Raw genomic sequence first — 16,852 nt, 5'->3', positions numbered from 1 at the left:
GCAAACATCTGAAGGTCCAGGGAACGTTTACAGAGTCCTCACAACTCATTCAATGATCCTTGGGACATTTCAAGGTAATTCAAGGAACCCCAGGAATATTAAAAAAAACTCAATGAACTCATTCAGGGACAACTGGAATATTTCAAGGACCTCAGGAATCTATTCAATGATCCGTGTAACATTTAATGACTGCAGGAATAGTCCGTCACCATGCTGTTCTGGAGCTGCTGATGATCTGTTTGTGTTGCGTTCGCTGCTTGTTTCTGCTGAAAAGATTCATGATTTAGTGACTTTACGGAGTCAACACGCTGTTTAATGACAACAAACAATTGAATTTATGTCTGATGTAAACTTTGATTTTGGCAAAATGACTAAATGTGACTCAAAGCAGGAACCTGAAGTTTATTCTGGCCAAACTGTACCAGGAACAGTTTTTAAGAACATTATATCGTAGTAGATTTAACAAGAGCACAACATCTGATTTTTTTTTTCCACTGCAAAAAATGTCAGTAACTGTGGCGATTTGATGCTTTTCTTTGTCACATGATTAGAAATTGAATCTTTGTAGTTTTGACAGCTGGTGAAACCAAATTGTTCAAGACGCCGCCTTGATCTGTGGGAAACGGAAGCTCTCAGGATGTTCTGGCTTTTTGTAGACGAACAATGAATGACCTGAAACAAGACGAGTCGTTTGTAGCGCTCATCAGAAAACACGTCTGAAACATGTTTCTGAGTAAAAAAGTGACATTTCTGAAACAGTTAAATAGGATTTGAATGTTTCTTACATGTTTAGGTCTTCAGACAAACAGTCTGGTTTCTTTGCTAACAACTGAAGACCCATCGCAGTGGATTTCTGATCGGTTTGACAGAAGAACATGAATGTGAACAAACCCAGCTGATGGTCTGCCAGTTTGTAAACCAGTATCAGCACTGGTCTGCCTGAACACTACAGCTGTATGAAGTCTGACTGCAGACTGTCCTGCCTCCTCATTGGTTCTTTGCTGATCCGGACGTCTAGGTGGACCTTCATGTGGACGTCTCTGGAGCGTTTCTCCTGGTAGCTCTTCCCGCAGACCCTGCAGCTGTAGGGTTTCTCTCCGGTGTGCGTCAGCAGGTGTTTCTTCAGGTCGTTCTTGGTGACGAAGGCCTTCCAGCACAGGTGGCAGCTGAATGCTCGCTCCTTCTTGTGGAAGCGGATGTGGGTCTCCAGGTATCCTTTGGTGCTGAAGCTCTTGTTGCACAGGCTGCAGCTGAAGGGCTTCTCCCCGGTGTGGGTCATCATGTGGGCGTTTAGCCCTCCCACCTGCCTGAAGGCTTTCCCACAGACACGACACTGAAACGGCTTCTCGCCCGTGTGGATCCTCTTGTGGACCTCCAGGACGTGGACCGACGCCAGGCTCTTCCCGCAGGTCTCACAGGAGACTCGGTGGGCCGGTTTGTCCCCAGTGTGGTTCCTGATGTGTGCCATCAGAGCGCCGTTATCAATGAACGTCTTTCCACAGAACTCACAGATGTACGGTCGCTCCCCAGTGTGGATCCTCTTGTGGCGCCGCAGAGCGCCGGGCCGCGGGAAGGATTTACCACAGACACCGCAGCAGTATGGTTTGATGCCGGTGTGACTCCGCATATGAGTCTCAATGTTCTGGTAGGTTTTACCACAGATGTGACAGATTTTACCGGCGTCTCTGTGAGTCTGCAGGTGGTCTGTCAGGGTCTCTGATGGCGGTAAACTTTCACCGCAGATACCACAGACAGACTCCACTGAGTGACTATTAGCATGTTTCCTCAAACTACCTTTACTCTGAAAAGACTCCCCACAGACTTTACAGCAGTGAGACGTCTGAGTCGGTGCCTCGGTGTTCCCTTCAGCAGCTGGAATTTTCAGACTCTGCGAGTCCTGCAGAGGCTCGGCGTCCTCATTGTCATGGCTCTGCCATGAGTGACTCCTGCTGTGAGTCTTTAAGGCACTGCTCTCGATGAACGACTTCCCGCAGCGCTGGCAGATGTACGGTCGCTCTCCACCGTGGATCTTCTTGTGGCGCCTCAGCGCTCCAGGTCGGGGGAAGCGTTTGTTGCAGATACTGCAGTGGTACGGTTTGATCCCTGTGTGGCTTCGCATATGTGCCTCCATGTTCTGGAAACTCTTAGTGCAGATGCTGCAGGTCCCGCTGGTCTCTCTGTGAGACTGCAAGTGGGTCAGCAGACCATCAGGTGAGTCCACCTGCTGTCCGCAGACGCCGCAGACGCTCTGAGACTCCCTGCAGTGCGTCTCAGCATGTTTCCTCAAGAACCCTCGGCTGTGGAAGGAATCACCGCAGACTCTGCAGCAGAGCGAGGAGGGCGAAGATGACTTCAGTCCAGAGCCCTGCCTCCTATCTCTCTTCGGTTTCAGAGTCTCTGACTGGCCACTTTCGTCCTCGTCCTCACTCCGGTCTCCATCGTCTTCATCATGTGTCTTCAGGTGTTCCTGGAGCAGCTGGTTCTGGGTGAAGGTCAGTCCACAGACAGGACAGACGTCGGGCGTCCTCCTGCTGTGGATCTTCTTGTGTCTCCTCAGTGCTCCAGGTCGGGGGAAGCTCTTGCTGCAGACGTCGCAACTGTAGGGTTTGACTCCAGTGTGACTCCTCATGTGCGTCTCCATGTTCTGAAACGTCTTCCCGCAGATCTTGCATGTTCCACTGCTGCTGAAGGATTCTCTGTGAGATCTGAGGTGGTCAAACAAATCATGTGAGGATTTGCAGTGTTGACCGCAGACTCCACAGAGATACTCCGGATTATCTGAGTGACTTTCCACGTGTTTCACCAGATTCCCTTTGTGGCGGAAACTTTTTCCACAGTTGACACAGCGGTGAGTGGCTGGACGGTCCTCAGACGCTGCCTGCCGTCTCCGGCCGCTGGAGCACCGTCCTCCATCTGTCCTGCTCGTCCTACTGGAAGACTCGTCGCTTTCCCTCCAGTCATCGTCGCCATGGTCGCTCTCCGCTGCAGAGGCATCTGAGGAGGCGGAGCTGGGCAAGGCTGTGGGCAGGTGGGCGGGGTCAGCCCCAGACGGCGTCAGGGGACTTCTGTTAGCGCTGGTTGTCCTGATGAAATCTGTAAGAAAAAATTAAACATGATGATTAATTCATCAGCTTCATATAGCTGCAAACATCAAACCCTGATGCTACCACGGCACACAGGACGCTGCAAAGACGAAGAAGAAGTCACTGAAAAAATCAAAATAAAAGTGTTGAAATATTTTTTGTGGAATATCTTTTAATGTGAAAAACAACGTCCGGTGGCCATAAATCCATCAGCAGCACAACACCGTCCTGGTCTGATATCACTGACAGCTCCTGACATCCAGAGCAAAAAAAAAATATATATATATATGTAAAAAAAAAAAAAAACAAGCTCCGGTGCCAGAACCAGAACTAGACGCCGTGGAGACATCAGTTAAAAGCAGACTTTACTGACAGACTCATCATTCTTTATCTGTCAGCATCATCACCACAAAGTTCACCAATCAATACATCAGACTATTGATACACACAAACATTGGGTGGACACAGGAAGCAGGCTTGCCGGCATCTGGACAGAGAGACAGGGACTATTTGATTGGTTAATTATTGACCTGTTTTTGTCTTTGTCAAGTTTCCTGCATTGCTCAGGTGGATCAAAGGAAGCAAAGACATCGATCGTTCTGTGACTAAACATCACTGAAAAGGTCCAACTGGTCCTCCTGTGTGGACCAGCTGGTCACTTGTCCCACTTCATCTCCGTTCATGCTTCACGGTTGAACTTTGACAGACTGACGCAGCAGGTGGCCGTCTGCTGTCTGTCACCGTAAAACCTCCAAACGTTCATTCATATTCATGCAGAAAGCAGCGCTGCTGTGTTTGTCTGCCAACCTGAACCTGACGGTTACTGTTTGATCTGTGACCTCTGATTGGCTGCTCTCTGGTTACCTAGCAACACTCACAGCGCTGATGTGGCTCCAACATGGCGGCATTCTGAAGGAGAACCGGAAGAGTAAACCTCACCTGTCCGGTTCAGTCGGACCACCGGGCTCAGCACCGCATCCAGCAGCCGGTTGTGCCGCTCCAGCTGACGCCGGTACTCCTCCACCTCCCGTTCCAACAGCCCGACGATCCGCTCCGCCGCCGCCGCCAGCCGCTCGGTGAGCAGCGGCCGCAGCAGGTGGAGGAGGCGGCCTCCGAAGCCTCCGCTCCGCCTCTCCAGCAGCGCCAAGATCTCCTCCCCGACCCGGGTCAGCTGCTCCGACACCGACTCCGTCAGGGCCCGGAGCCCGCAGCGCGGCGGGGTTTCTGTCAGAGACATTCCGGTCCAGAAGTCCGTCCAGCGGCCAGCAGGAAGGAAAACAACGCGAGTCTGTTCCGGGTCGACGAGTTCTCAGTGAGAGGAGAGAGCGCCGGAGTGAGTGTGCCCCCTGCTGGACCAGAGGACGCACTGCTCATACTGACACTACACGTACTACAGATACTACACCTACTACAGATACTACTGATACTACATATACTACGGAAACTACGACAAAAAAAAAAAAAAAAAACAGACGAAAAAAAAACCAAAACGCTGGTACCGGAACTCAGAGCGGACACATCGGTATTAATATCAAGTATTTATTTATAGAAAGTATTATTAATACGGTATTAATACACACACACACACACACACACACACACACACAGTGTGTGTGTGTGTGTGTGTGTGTGTGTGTGTATATATGTGTGTGTGTGTGTGTGTGTGTATATATATATATATATATTTTAATAACTTTCACTGTTGATAATACTGTAACAAAACTGACACTGCTGTTCAGGGTACATGTCAGCACATGTCAGTAAATGTACGTACATGTATGTACATGTCAGTACATGTCAGTACATACCAGCACATGTCAGCACATGTACCTACATGTACATACATGTGCTGACATGCTGAAGATGAGAGAAGCTGACGCAGACTGTCAGTCTGAAATAAATTCAGTGAAACGAACCCTTGAAGAAAAGACTGAAGTGAGTGAAGTGAAAAGGATTGTGTGTCCGTCGATGGAGGCAGACGGTCGATGGACTCTTCTTCAGGTTTCCATCTGTTTAAAGGAAGTTTGTCCTTCTTATCTTATCTACTAGTGTCGCCAGGTGTTTGCTCAGGTGGGACATAAAAGTCTTCAGTCTGCCTGCTCGATATGTGTCCTGATGTCATCTGGTCTGTGACTGTATTCAGGACTTAAAGCAGCCTCTGGACTCGTGCTTTAGCAAATAAGATCCACAGAAAATATCATTTCAATTAAAATGTGTTAAAAAAATACAATCTGAAAACTTCACTGTCAGCTGTTGTTGTTAATGCTGTCGATTCGAAGAAGAAAGTCCAACAAGTTCAAACAAAAAATTAATTCAGGAAGAAATAAAAATACTCTTACCGCTCTGTAACCATGGTGATGGATCTAAACTCTGACAGAGTCCACAGCAGCAGCAGCTGAGGCTCATGGGTATTGTAGTATTTAGAGACGGAAAACAAACAAAGCAGAAGTAGAGCAGATATTTTATTGTCGAAAACAGGAAGTGCTTTCTTCTTCTGCTCCTTCTTTCAGTGTGGTGATCAAACAGCTGCTTGGTTCAGATTCTCTGGATAATAGTCAGGAATGTTTTATTTTCTGGTTTCCTGTGAAACAAAAAGAGTGTCTTCATTTCATCAAACACTAAATATCACAAACTGATGAGCAGCTTCTTCATGTGGGTTTGTTCTTTGATCAGAGCTTCATCTGATCTCTTTCTCTTTGGCTTCTTTAGTTCAATGAAAACAGACAGACGGGTTCATGTTTCTCAAAGTGAGACGAGTTTCTGATGCGAGTTTCCACCTGAATCCGAGTCTGAGACCAAACTACACCAAGAAGCTACTTTCACATTCATCTCTGGACTTTATTCTTTATTCTACTGTAACATGTGACACGTTTAAAGCACCTGCTGAGCTCACCAAGCTTCAGCGCCGACGTCAAAACCATCTCCGTTTGAGACTTTGAGAAACATGAAGCCCTCGATCTCTACAGCTGGATGAAGCCTGAGTAGAAGCTGTCCGTCCTCGGCTGCCCCGAGGCCTGATCCAGCTCCGGTGCCACGCCCCCCCCAGAGTGGACTTTGAGGTGCCCGTTGAGCGATCGTTTGGCCTGGAAGCTCTTGCCGCAGACCCTGCAGCTGTACGGTTTCTCTCCGGTGTGGATCAGCATGTGTCTCTTCAGGTCCACGTCCTGCATGAAGCCTTTCCCGCAGACCTGGCACAGGAAGCGTCTCTCCTTGTTGTGGAAGCGGACGTGAGTGTCCAGAGTCTGTTTCTGCGTGAAGCCCTTCCCGCAGAGGCTGCAGGAGAAGGCCCTCTCACCGGTGTGGATCTTCAGGTGCGTCTTCAGGTTGCCGCTCTGGTTGAAAGCTTTCCCGCAGAAGCTGCAGCTGTACGGTTTCTCTCCAGTGTGGATCCTCATGTGCATCTCCAGCGCAGCATGAGCCGGGAAGCACTTCCCACAAACGTGACAGGTGTTGCCGATCTCGCGGTGGGAGCGCAGGTGAGTGGCGAGGCTAGCGGGGGACTCGTACTGGTGCCCGCAGAGTCCGCAGCAACATTCCGGGTCCTGGAGATGAGTCTCCACATGTTTCACCAATAAGGTTCTCTTGTCGAAGGCATCCCCGCACACTTTGCAGTGGTAGGACGGTGCAGAGCTGCGGTACCTCTTCGGTTTGACAGTGGTGTCTTTCTGATGAGTCACCATGTGTCGCTGCAAGCTGCGCTGCTTCCTGAACTCCTGACTGCAGACGCTGCAGGTGTGCACCTCCTGGCTGCTGTGCTCATGCATGTGTCTCTCTAAAGACGACATGTGACAGAAAGCCCGGCTGCACTCTTTGCATTTGAAGGGTTTCTCTGCAGCATGGACGCGAATGTGTGAGGTGAGGTTGCCCTTCTGGCTGAACTTCTTGCCACAGATGTCGCAGCTGTACGGTTTCTCTCCGGTGTGCAGCCGCACATGCAGCTCCTGCGCGAGAATTGACTGGAAGGTTTTCCCACAGAACGAGCAGGTTTTACTTTTCTCCTGGTGTGTTTGCAGGTGAGCCGTCAAGGCATCTGCAGAGTCCAAACGCTCGCCGCAGAAGCCGCAGCGGCCATCGGGGTCCTTGGCACAGACCTGCAGCACGTGTTTGAGCAGGAAGCCTTTCCCCTGCAGAGACCGTCCACAAACTTGACAAAAGAAACTCTGAGCTGGACTCGACCGCTTCCGTTTGTTTCTGATGGTGAGTGGAGGCCGTCCTCTCTTCTTTTTTCTTGGAGGTCTCAGAGTCTGACTCTGTTCAGTCCAGTCGCTGTCTGGGTCAGCGTCGCTGTGGACGGCTGAGCTGCTCGGTGAGACGGGCGGATGGTAGGTGGGTGAAGGAGAGCGAGGCATCGGCTGGCAGGAAGCGTCGCTGTCGACTCCTTCAGCTTCTGTCTGGTTCAAGTCTGCAGGGACGACTGGAGACTGGAGGTCTGGGTGGTTCAGGGTCACCGCCTGCAGAGACTCTGAGGAGACAACACAACCTCTGATGAACACTGACACCTTAAAGGTCGCATATCATGAAAGACACATTACTTCATGGCTCTAAAACTAAAGTGTGAGTAGAGAGTGTTGAGATGTGAGAACAGACCATCTCTCTCCTTTTGCCTGCTCCACCTTTCAGAAAATGTGTTTCAAACCACCAGTCAGATCTGACTCTCCATCAGAGCAATGCTGCCGTTTCAGTGACGTGTTGTCAGTGAGTCAGGTGACCATCCCGCCCACTGAACACCTGGTGAATCTACCACGCAGTCGCAATCGTTATTTCCAGTCAAAAGAAGATGTTGACAGGGGTGGGGCTTGGGGACAGGCAAGCCAGGCAGTTGCTTGGAGCCCCCGACCACTAGGGTGGCCCCGGCCACTTATTTACGACAGCAATTATTGATAGGCCTGGGCTGCCGGGACCTCTGTTGGTCCCTGGACCTCACATTGAGAACCACTAATCTATTTTTTACAGTATTCATCTCAAATGTCTCAGAAATTGTGCATTTATGTGTGCAAAAACCAAATTTTTCCGGTGTGCACGGGTGGGGTGGGGGCCCCAGGGATTTCTTGCTTGGAGCCCCAAGAGACCCTCGCAATGCCACTGGATGTTGAAGGTAATACACACCAGTTTCTCTTCACCTGCTTCATCTAAAGCCTCTAAAGCACCCAGTGGATTAACTACTTTGTCCCATTACGCTTCCCTTACTATAATAACTATAATAACAATAATTCAATCCTTTAATTTAACTGCCGTCCATCCACTGTCACACTGCTCTGTCTTGGCTGACAGGACTTTTACTTTGAAGTAGAGCGGAAGTGTCGGTGAGCGAGTGTGTGCTATGTCCGGGCTCCTCGGGAGCAGTAAGCAGGGACTGACCTGCCCTGTGCAGCTTCACTTCGGGCTTCAGCACGGCATCCAGCAGCCTCCTCTGGCGGCAGATCTCCCGCTCTGACCGCTCGACTCTGTCTTCGTACTCCGCCACGGTTTCCTCCAACAGACCGACGATCTCCTCCGCAGCCGCCGTCAGCCGCTCGGTGAGCAGCGCTCTCAGCGCCGGGATTTCAGCCGCTTCTTCTCCTTTTTCCACCTGCAGCAGAAAGTCTTCAGCGGCGGCGCTGATCCGCTCATGTACCGACACCCGCAGCAGCTGCACGGCGCACATTTTCCTCCTTCTCTGCGAACAAAGAGAGCCAGCGGGGACGTAAACACACACACGGAGTTCCGCATCGACGACAGTTCGCGTTGAGGAGAGCGAAGCGGAGCGACGAACAGCGAACCCTGTTGGACTGGAGGGAGAACAGTGATCGATCTGTGATTGACTGATGATTGGTCTCTGCCAACATCGCATTGAATCGATACAGACGGTTATTAAATAGTTAAAAAGTCCTTCGAACAGCAGAAACATGGAAACATGTTTCGAGAACTGTGAATAAAACACCAAAGAAGAAGAATGATGCCCAAGCGCGCGCGCGCACACGCACACAGATGACTGCCATCAGTGTCAAGTTCTCTGAATGAGGATGAAATAGTAAATGTTGGAATAATAATAAAACTTCATTCTGACAGTAAGAGTACATTCACTCAGCTGTACTCACACTAAGTCTGCTTCTACTTGAGTATTTTCTCTTTGTTTCACGGTCTTCTGTCACATTTCATCCTTCACTGGATGCTCACTGGTTACTTTGCAGTACTGGCATGTATTAGTACTCACTGAGCTGCCTCCTGTTGTTTTTGACCGAGTCTCTCTGTGTCTCAGTCAAAATCATTTGGATTTTTGTGATATATAAACTGATTCTGATTGGTTCTGGTCATAACTGCAGATCGATAATCGGCTTCCTTTTTTTTAATTGTGAATTTCCCTTGGGGGTGAATAAAGTATCTGTCTGTCTGTCTGTCTGTCTATAAGAGCTCTGTGAACTGCGTCCATGTGTCCTGGTCCGGGCCTCTTCTGGACGGAGACCTCAGGTGTTGTACCTGGAATCTGCTGGAGACACTCTCAGTAATGTCCACGGTCTACTTTTTGGTACATTGTTGTTTAATAAAGTTTCTTTAAAGGACAAAAAAAAACTGTAGTGACGGACAACTTCCGCGTCGCGGCGTTGCTAGGATACAGCAAACTGCGCCGGGCCAGAGTGCCATCAGTGAAAGTTTGCGGCAGTCGGTGTTTTCGGTCTGTTGTTAACGGTCAGTCGGTGTTTTCGGTCTGTTGTTAACGGTCAGTCGGTGTTTTCGGTCTGTTGTTAACGGTCAGTCGGTCGGTCTCCAGGTGTTGAACATCACCGTCGGCAGGATGGAGATCGTACATGTCTACACGAAGCTCCGCGCTGACTTTGGTCGCCAGTGTCTCCTCTCTGACCGGCCTGCTGAGCTGCAGGTGGATATTCCTCCGGACCCGAGTCTGGCTTTACAGTTCATCCAGAAAACCCCCCGAGACCAAGCCCTGCAGGCCTGTCGGGACATGTCCGAGCACCAGGTGAGCTTCACCTGCTTCACCGTCACTTCACATCCACTACGCCGAGTCTGGCCGCTCTGTAGGTTTTGATTCGGGGTCTTCTCACAGTCGTTTAGAAAGTCAGCACAGCATCAAGTGTGATGTAAGGAAGTACTCAGATCCTTTACCTCAATAAAAGTACTAATACCACGCTGTTACTACTCTATCTGCTTTATTGATGCTGCTGTAATTTGGAATTTCCCCTCGCGGGACTAATAAAGGAATATTGAATTGAATTGAAAAATACTCTGTTACAGGTAAAAGTAACGTGCACTGAAATTTTAATGAAGGAGTGCTAACTGGACAGACTGAAGACGAGTCTGGTCCTGGGTTGATCCTGGAGCAAACTAAATACTATCATCAGCACAAAGGTGGACGTTGAAGTCTGGTTCCTGTTTGCGTCTGCAGGTGAACACTGAGCGCTTTGAGTCTGAGAGCTGTGGGATAAACCATGTGGAGGGGGGGTGGCCCAAAGACATCAACCCGCAGGAGATGGAACAGACCATCCGCTTCAGGAAGAAGGTGGAGAAAGATGAGACCTACATCAACAGCATCCTGCAGCTGGGCAGCGTAAGATCCTCAGTCCACATCGATCCACTTCACCTCAGTCCACATCGATCCGCTTCACCTCTGTCCACATCGATCCGCTTCACCTCTGTCCATATTGGTCCAGTCCACCTCAGTCCACATCAGTCCACTTCACCTCAGTCCACATCGATCCGCTTCACCTCAGTCCACACTGGTCCAGTCCACCTCAGTCCACATCAATTAACTTCACCTCAGTCCACATTGGTCCAGTCCACCTCAGTCCACATCGATCCACTTCACCTCAGTCCACATCGATCCACTTCACCTCAGTCCACATCGATCCACTTCACCTCTGTCCACATCGATCCGCTTCACCTCTGTCCATATTGGTCCAGTCCACCTCAGTCCACATCAGTCCACTTCACCTCAGTCCACACTGGTCCAGTCCACCTCAGTCCACATCGATCCACTTCACCTCAGTCCACATCGATCCACTTCACCTCAGTCCACATCGATCCGCTTCACCTCTGTCCACATCGATCCGCTTCACCTCTGTCCACATCGATCCGCTTCACCTCTGTCCATATTGGTCCAGTCCACCTCAGTCCACATCAGTCCACTTCACCTCAGTCCACATCGATGCGCTTCACCTCTGTCCACATCGATCCACTTCACCTCAGTCCACATCGATCCACTTCACCTCAGTCCACATCGATCCACTTCACCTCAGTCCACATCGATCCGCTTCACCTCTGTCCACATCGATCCGCTTCACCTCTGTCCACATCGATCCGCTTCACCTCAGTCCACACTGGTCCAGTCCACCTCAGTCCACATCAATTAACTTCACCTCAGTCCACATTGGTCCAGTCCACCTCAGTCCACATCGATCCACTTCACCTCAGTCCACATCGATCCACTTCACCTCTGTCCACATCGATCCGCTTCACCTCTGTCCATATTGGTCCAGTCCACCTCAGTCCACATCAGTCCACTTCACCTCAGTCCACATCGATCCGCTTCACCTCAGTCCATATTGGTCCAGTCCACCTCAGTCCACATCAGTCCACTTCACCTCAGTCCACATCGATCCGCTTCACCTCAGTCCACACTGGTCCAGTCCACCTCAGTCCACATCAATTAACTTCACCTCAGTCCACACTGGTCCAGTCCACCTCAGTCCACATCAATTAACTTCACCTCAGTCCACATTGGTCCAGTCCACCTCAGTCCACCTTGACCCAGTCCACCTCAGCTCAGTTTCAGGAGTATTTGTGAAGGCAGGTTGTCCTCACTGAGTCCGGCGTACGTTGACTGAAATGTTGTAATCGGAGGGGCGTGTCCAGCCCCAGCACCTCTGGGTGTGATGTCATTGGCCACAGTGTGATGTCATCGTGTGTTGTCCAGGTCATGGAGCACTGCATCAGACAGAACAATGCTGTGGACATCTACCAGGAATACTTTGAGGATGAGGAGGAAGTGGAGGAAAATCAGGAGGCACCATCCGCCAAGACCATCAACGTCTTCAGGTACAACGTCAAACACACACACACACCAAAGTATCTTCGTAGTACCCATAAGTACCGTCTGTTGGTTTTGAAGGGTACGTCATGAAGTATTTGAGTCTTCTCTCCTCTGGTTGCTGGTTTATCACCTGTGTGTCTGCAGAGATCCTAACGAGGTGAAGCGTACCGTCACCGGTCTGTCGTGGCACCCCGATGGCAGCAGGAAGCTGGCGGCCGCCTACTCCTGCCTCGAGTTCCAGAAAACCTCCAAAGACATGAGCCTGGACTCCTACATCTGGGACATTGGTGGGTGAGACATACGGATGGACAGCAGCCGGACTTAAGACCACCACAGGCTTCTGCTGACTGTCTTTGGCAGAGTTTAATTACTGTTTATTTACTGGAATCTATTGAAGGGGACATATTTAAATGTCTCCTCTCATAATGTCCAGAGCTGCAATGATGTCTGAATAACAGTCTGATACAAGCAGTTTGTCTCTCTTTTGTGATGGTTTTCACTCTTTTGGACATAATGCATGCACAAAAACACATGGTTTTAATCTATGTGTGTTTTTTTCTGAAGGAATAATCGAAGCTTTGACAACATTGTTCTGTTCACACATGGATTTATTTTTTGTTTTTAGAGAACCCAAACAGACCAGAGATGACCCTGAAGCCGGCGTCCCCACTCGTCTGTCTGGAATACAACCCCAAAGACTCCCACACTCTGGTGGGAGGCTGCTACAACGGGCAGATCGGTGGGTTCAGATCCAGACTGATGGGCAAGTGATTTTCTGTCTGCGACAAGGTTCATTAACCCGTAGGTGTGTTTGTTTTAGCATACTGGGACACCCGTAGAGGCAGCCAGCCGGTGGAGTTTTCCTCTTTGGAGCACAGCCACAGAGATCCGGTCTACAAGATCATCTGGTTGCAGTCCAAGACCGGGACAGATGCCTTCTCTGCCTCCACTGATGGACAGGTAGACCCATGGCAGACAGGTGGAGTGATGACAGACAGGTAGACAGTGCATTAAGTGTCTACCCTCTCCGTCTGTGCCAGGTTCTGTGGTGGGACGTTCGCAGGTTGAACGAGCCAACAGATCGTCTGGTTCTGGACCCGAGCAGAGAAGGGAACCTGGACCGAGCTTTAGGAGCCATCTCTCTGGAGTTTGAGTCTACCATGGTGAGGTTTACCTGTTGTTTCAGTTTTCTGGGATTGAGATTTTATTTAGAGCTCAGTTCAACAGTTGGAGTTAGCTTTGCCTGAAACTCTCCCTCAGTGTGTCTCTGTCCTCCATGTCTCTGCAGCCGACGAAGTTCATGGTGGGCACGGAGCAGGGTGTGGTCGTCTCCTGTAACAGGAAGGCGAAGACTCCAGCAGAGAAGATCGTTTGTACATATGAGGGTCACCACGGACCTGTCTATGCCCTGCAGAGGAACCCCTTCTTCCCCAAAAACTTCCTCACCGTGGGGGACTGGACGGCTCGCATCTGGTCTGAGGACGTCAAGGAGTCGTCCATCATGTGGACCAAGTACGGATCAGACACATCTGTAGCAGGATGTAGATTTTACATAAACTCAGAGGAATGATTGACGATGTATGAATCTTCTGCCGTCTCTCATCTGTCTCGTCTGTTTCGTCTGGTCTGGTCTCATCTGTCTTGTCTGTCTCGTGTGGTCTCATCTGTTTCAGCCTGTTCTGCCACATCTTTCATTCATCTTGTTTTGTTTGTTCTTGTTTCATTTTGTTAAATCTTGTTTCATCTCATGTAATCTTGTTTTGTCTCTCCTTGTTTCCTTGTCTCCCTGCCCTGTCCCGTCCATTTCCGTCCAGCATTATGAAGACAGATGGTTGAGCAGCTGAAGTCGTTTTTCAAGCTGAATGAAAAAGAATTTCACTTTATAACAGTTAGTGTCCTCAGTGTCTCATCTTGTCTCATGTAGTCTTGTGTCAGTATGTCCCGTCATGCCTTTTTCTGAAGTCAGTCCTTCCTTGTCATCATGTACCATGTCATCTTGTTTTGTATTGTCTCATTTCACCTCAGTCTGTCTGTTCTGGTCTTGAGTTGTCTTATCTCGTCCTGTTTGTCCTGACCCGTTTTGTCTTTTTTGTGCTCCATGTTGACATATTGTCCAAATCAGACTTTAAATGTGTGACCGACTCTTTTCTTTAATTCCAGATATCAGATGTCATACTTGACAGATGCCTGCTGGAGTCCAGTCAGACCCTCCGTCTTCTTCACTGTGAAGATGGACGGCACGCTGGACGTCTGGGACATCTTGTTCAAACAGAACGACCCCACGCTGAGTCTCAAGGTGTCTTCATCTCACCTTTAAATCAGTTTTTAGAAGAATCAGTCTGGAGGTTTTTGTTCTGGCCGTCAAGAAATATGACTAAAAACTACAAACGTGCGTATGACACCTTCCCAACCTGTCTGTCGTCTGTCTGTCGTCTGTCTGTGGCTGTCCATCACCTGTGTCTGTCCGTCACTGTTCCTTCGCTGTCTGTCACCCATCTGTGGTGCTCAGGTGTGTGACGAGGCCCTGTTCAGCCTCCGGGTTCAGGATAACGGTCGCCTGGTGGCGTGCGGCTCTCGGCAGGGCGGAGCCACGCTGCTGGAGATCTGCTCCGGACTGTCAACGCTGCAGAAGAACGAGAAGAGTCTCCTGGCTGCTGTGAGAAGCTCCATCACCAGCTGGTTCAGTAACAACCAATCAGCTGCGTCCTTTCACACAAACACTATCAGTCACATCTGCCATGTTTGTGTCATTTTCAAGTCTTTGTTAGAAGGCTGACAGGAAACCAGAGAGACCGGACACGACCTGCAGCAGGTCCTCAGTCCATGAGCAGAAGAGACTTAACTGATCGATCTCACTGCCTGATCAATAACTGTCTGTTCGTTTGGGGCGTGAAGTCACAGATATGTGGAAGATCAGGACAGAAACACATCGAAGCAGACAGATCCATGTTTTGCTTCAGTTGAATATTTTTGTACGAAGCAGCACAACAGGCCGTCCTTAACAAACAAACATAAAACAACAATAAATCAAAACGAGAAAAAGATCCGAACGAGGACGAGTCAGTGAAATGAAGACACAATAAAACAGCGTCTTCACACTGAGTTGATGGACACAACTGATTCGTCTCTGTGGTGAGTTTGCAGATGTTTGAACGAGAGACGAAGCGAGAGAAGATTCTGGAAGCTCGACAGAGAGAAATCCGGCTGAAGGAGAGAAGTCGATCGGAGCAGAGCAGAGAGGACGACGCCGGGCGAGACGACGGAGACGATGGTCCAGATCGCATGATTGCCAGAGCCGAGAAGGACTTCTACAGCGTGGTGGAGACAGAGCTGAGGAGGAGGAGGGACGGGGAGGACCAGACGAACCGGGTCAGGACCAGACGCAGATCTGGCAGGACCTCAGTCCTGCCAACGAGGGCATGGCTCGCTTAGCTTAGTATGAAGACTGGAGGGGGGGGGGACAGCTCGCTTAGCTTAACGTGAAGACTGGAAACAGGGGGGGGCAGCTAACTTAGCATGAAGACTGGAAACGGGGGGGGCAGCTAACTTAGCATGAAGACTGGAAACGGGGGGGGCAGCTAACTTAGCATGAAGACTGGAAACAGGGGGGGCAGCTAACTTAGCATGAAGACTGGAAACGGGGGGGGCAGCTAACTTAGCATGAAGACTGGAAACGGGGGGGGCAGCTAACTTAGCATGAAGACTGGTAATGGGGGGACGGCTAGTGTAGCTTAGCATGAAGCCTTGAAACAACAGGCTGTAATTACAGTAGAACTGAACTCTTTCCTTCGTGTTGAACATTAAACAGAAGGTTCACCTACTTCAACCACTCCTGAAACTTCGACCACACCCCACAGCTTTCTTCAACCAATGGATCTCGTTCAGGCAAAGGATGTCGGTCACGTGATAACAGACTGAAGTCTCATACTGTGGTCTTGTGATGACGCCTGAGCAAGTTCTGTTGGCTGAAGAAGGCCAGGGGACAGGCTCAAAAGCTCCAGGAAAAAGCTAAAAATTATAATCTCCACACTTCTTGGAGAAAACTGTAGTTTCTACTGTCACAAACACAATATTCATAAAAATCCTTTGAATCCCTTTAGTGTTATAATTTTATTTATCTCATGACCTCAAAAGAGCCGAATTTAAAGATGAGTCAATAAAGATTCAATTTATCCTTAAAAAAACAGTCTGATTTTGACTCACGTTGAGTTTTAACTGCAGACTGAAGGTCAAATATCCTTTTTTATTTCATCAGGAGAAAGACGTCTGTGAAGAAAAAGAAGTAAAAGAAGAAGCAGAAACTTCAGAAACTGAAACAGCACCGTGAATAAAAACATGTTTGTGTTTGTAAGAAAATTCAGTTTTTACTGTTTTTTTTTTTTTTTTGAAGATTAAACATAAATTCACAAAGAAATGTCAGAATGAAGGGCTGGTGTTGGTGTACAATCCCCTGATGTTACCTTTGATGTTAAATAAATAGTTTTCTCTTGGTGCAATAATCGATTTTGCTTTTCAGTCTGTAGAATTCAACAATATCTACAACATATATATTTATGATATAAATATATAAATCGAGAACATTTATACCATAATATGGTCAACATACAGTAAAGATCTTTGATACTGTAATTCTACAGTGTTGTTCTACAATTGTTCATTAGTTTTTATTCCCCTTCATGTTTGTGTGCGTAATTATTGACAGACCGTCATACACAATTTAAATTTTAGTCATTTCTGCATCCTC

The 16,852-nt window shown here is 49.0% G+C and overlaps 3 protein-coding genes across 4 annotated transcripts; 1 reads left to right on the top strand and 2 right to left on the bottom strand.

Annotated features, from left to right (window-relative positions):
* Positions 1-43: 43 nt before the first annotated feature.
* On the bottom strand, positions 44-4,427 carry LOC143334982 (uncharacterized). The gene is made up of 2 exons (XM_076754063.1): positions 4,023-4,427; positions 44-3,093 (listed from the first exon to the last, which is right to left on the bottom strand). The coding sequence occupies exons 1-2, from the start codon at positions 4,318-4,320 to the stop codon at positions 947-949; spliced, it is 2,445 nt and encodes an 814-aa protein (XP_076610178.1). The 5' UTR covers positions 4,321-4,427; the 3' UTR covers positions 44-946.
* Positions 4,428-4,830: 403 nt separating this feature from the next.
* Positions 4,831-8,798, bottom strand: LOC143334991 (uncharacterized). 2 transcript variants are annotated; one of them, XR_013078379.1, is made up of 3 exons: positions 8,442-8,793; positions 5,977-7,545; positions 4,831-5,664 (listed from the first exon to the last, which is right to left on the bottom strand). XR_013078379.1 is itself a non-coding variant. In XM_076754077.1 (2 exons), the coding sequence occupies exons 1-2, from the start codon at positions 8,725-8,727 to the stop codon at positions 6,044-6,046; spliced, it is 1,788 nt and encodes a 595-aa protein (XP_076610192.1). In that variant the 5' UTR covers positions 8,728-8,798; the 3' UTR covers positions 4,831-6,043. The 2 variants fall into 2 exon arrangements, 1 of the variants encoding a protein (XP_076610192.1); XM_076754077.1 differs by having other exon boundaries at positions 4,831-7,545; positions 8,442-8,798.
* On the top strand, positions 8,782-16,601 carry dnai2b (dynein, axonemal, intermediate chain 2b). Its single transcript, XM_076754076.1, has 12 exons — positions 8,782-10,038; positions 10,465-10,626; positions 11,992-12,113; positions 12,253-12,395; positions 12,734-12,847; positions 12,929-13,068; positions 13,149-13,271; positions 13,397-13,620; positions 14,269-14,404; positions 14,618-14,764; positions 15,253-15,477; positions 16,364-16,601. Exons 1-12 carry the CDS (start codon positions 9,856-9,858, stop codon positions 16,433-16,435), a joined length of 1,791 nt encoding a protein of 596 aa, XP_076610191.1. The 5' UTR covers positions 8,782-9,855; the 3' UTR covers positions 16,436-16,601.
* Positions 16,602-16,852: the final 251 nt, after the last annotated feature.

This window comes from Chaetodon auriga, chromosome 17 (genome assembly GCF_051107435.1).
Source record: "Chaetodon auriga isolate fChaAug3 chromosome 17, fChaAug3.hap1, whole genome shotgun sequence".
NCBI classification, from domain to species: domain Eukaryota; kingdom Metazoa; phylum Chordata; class Actinopteri; order Chaetodontiformes; family Chaetodontidae; genus Chaetodon; species Chaetodon auriga.
This window is presented reverse-complemented; position numbering and strand designations above follow the sequence as displayed.

What these genes read in the sequence shown, in the direction of transcription:
- LOC143334982 (XM_076754063.1), bottom strand. Translation starts at nt 4,320, where the DNA reads ATGTCTCTGACAGAAACCCCGCCGCGCTGCGGGCTCCGGGCCCTGACG. An exon ending in GGTCCGACTGAACCGGACAG is followed by an intron (nt 3,094 to 4,022) that starts GTGAGGTTTACT and finishes TTTTTCTTACAG; the next exon opens with ATTTCATCAGGACAACCAGC.
- LOC143334991 (XM_076754077.1), bottom strand. Translation starts at nt 8,727, where the DNA reads ATGTGCGCCGTGCAGCTGCTGCGGGTGTCGGTACATGAGCGGATCAGC. An exon ending in AGTGAAGCTGCACAGGGCAG is followed by an intron (nt 7,546 to 8,441) that starts GTCAGTCCCTGC and finishes TTGTCTCCTCAG; the next exon opens with AGTCTCTGCAGGCGGTGACC.
- dnai2b (XM_076754076.1), top strand. Translation starts at nt 9,856, where the DNA reads ATGGAGATCGTACATGTCTACACGAAGCTCCGCGCTGACTTTGGTCGC. An exon ending in GGGACATGTCCGAGCACCAG is followed by an intron (nt 10,039 to 10,464) that starts GTGAGCTTCACC and finishes TTGCGTCTGCAG; the next exon opens with GTGAACACTGAGCGCTTTGA. An exon ending in TCGTCCATCATGTGGACCAA is followed by an intron (nt 13,621 to 14,268) that starts GTACGGATCAGA and finishes CTTTAATTCCAG; the next exon opens with ATATCAGATGTCATACTTGA.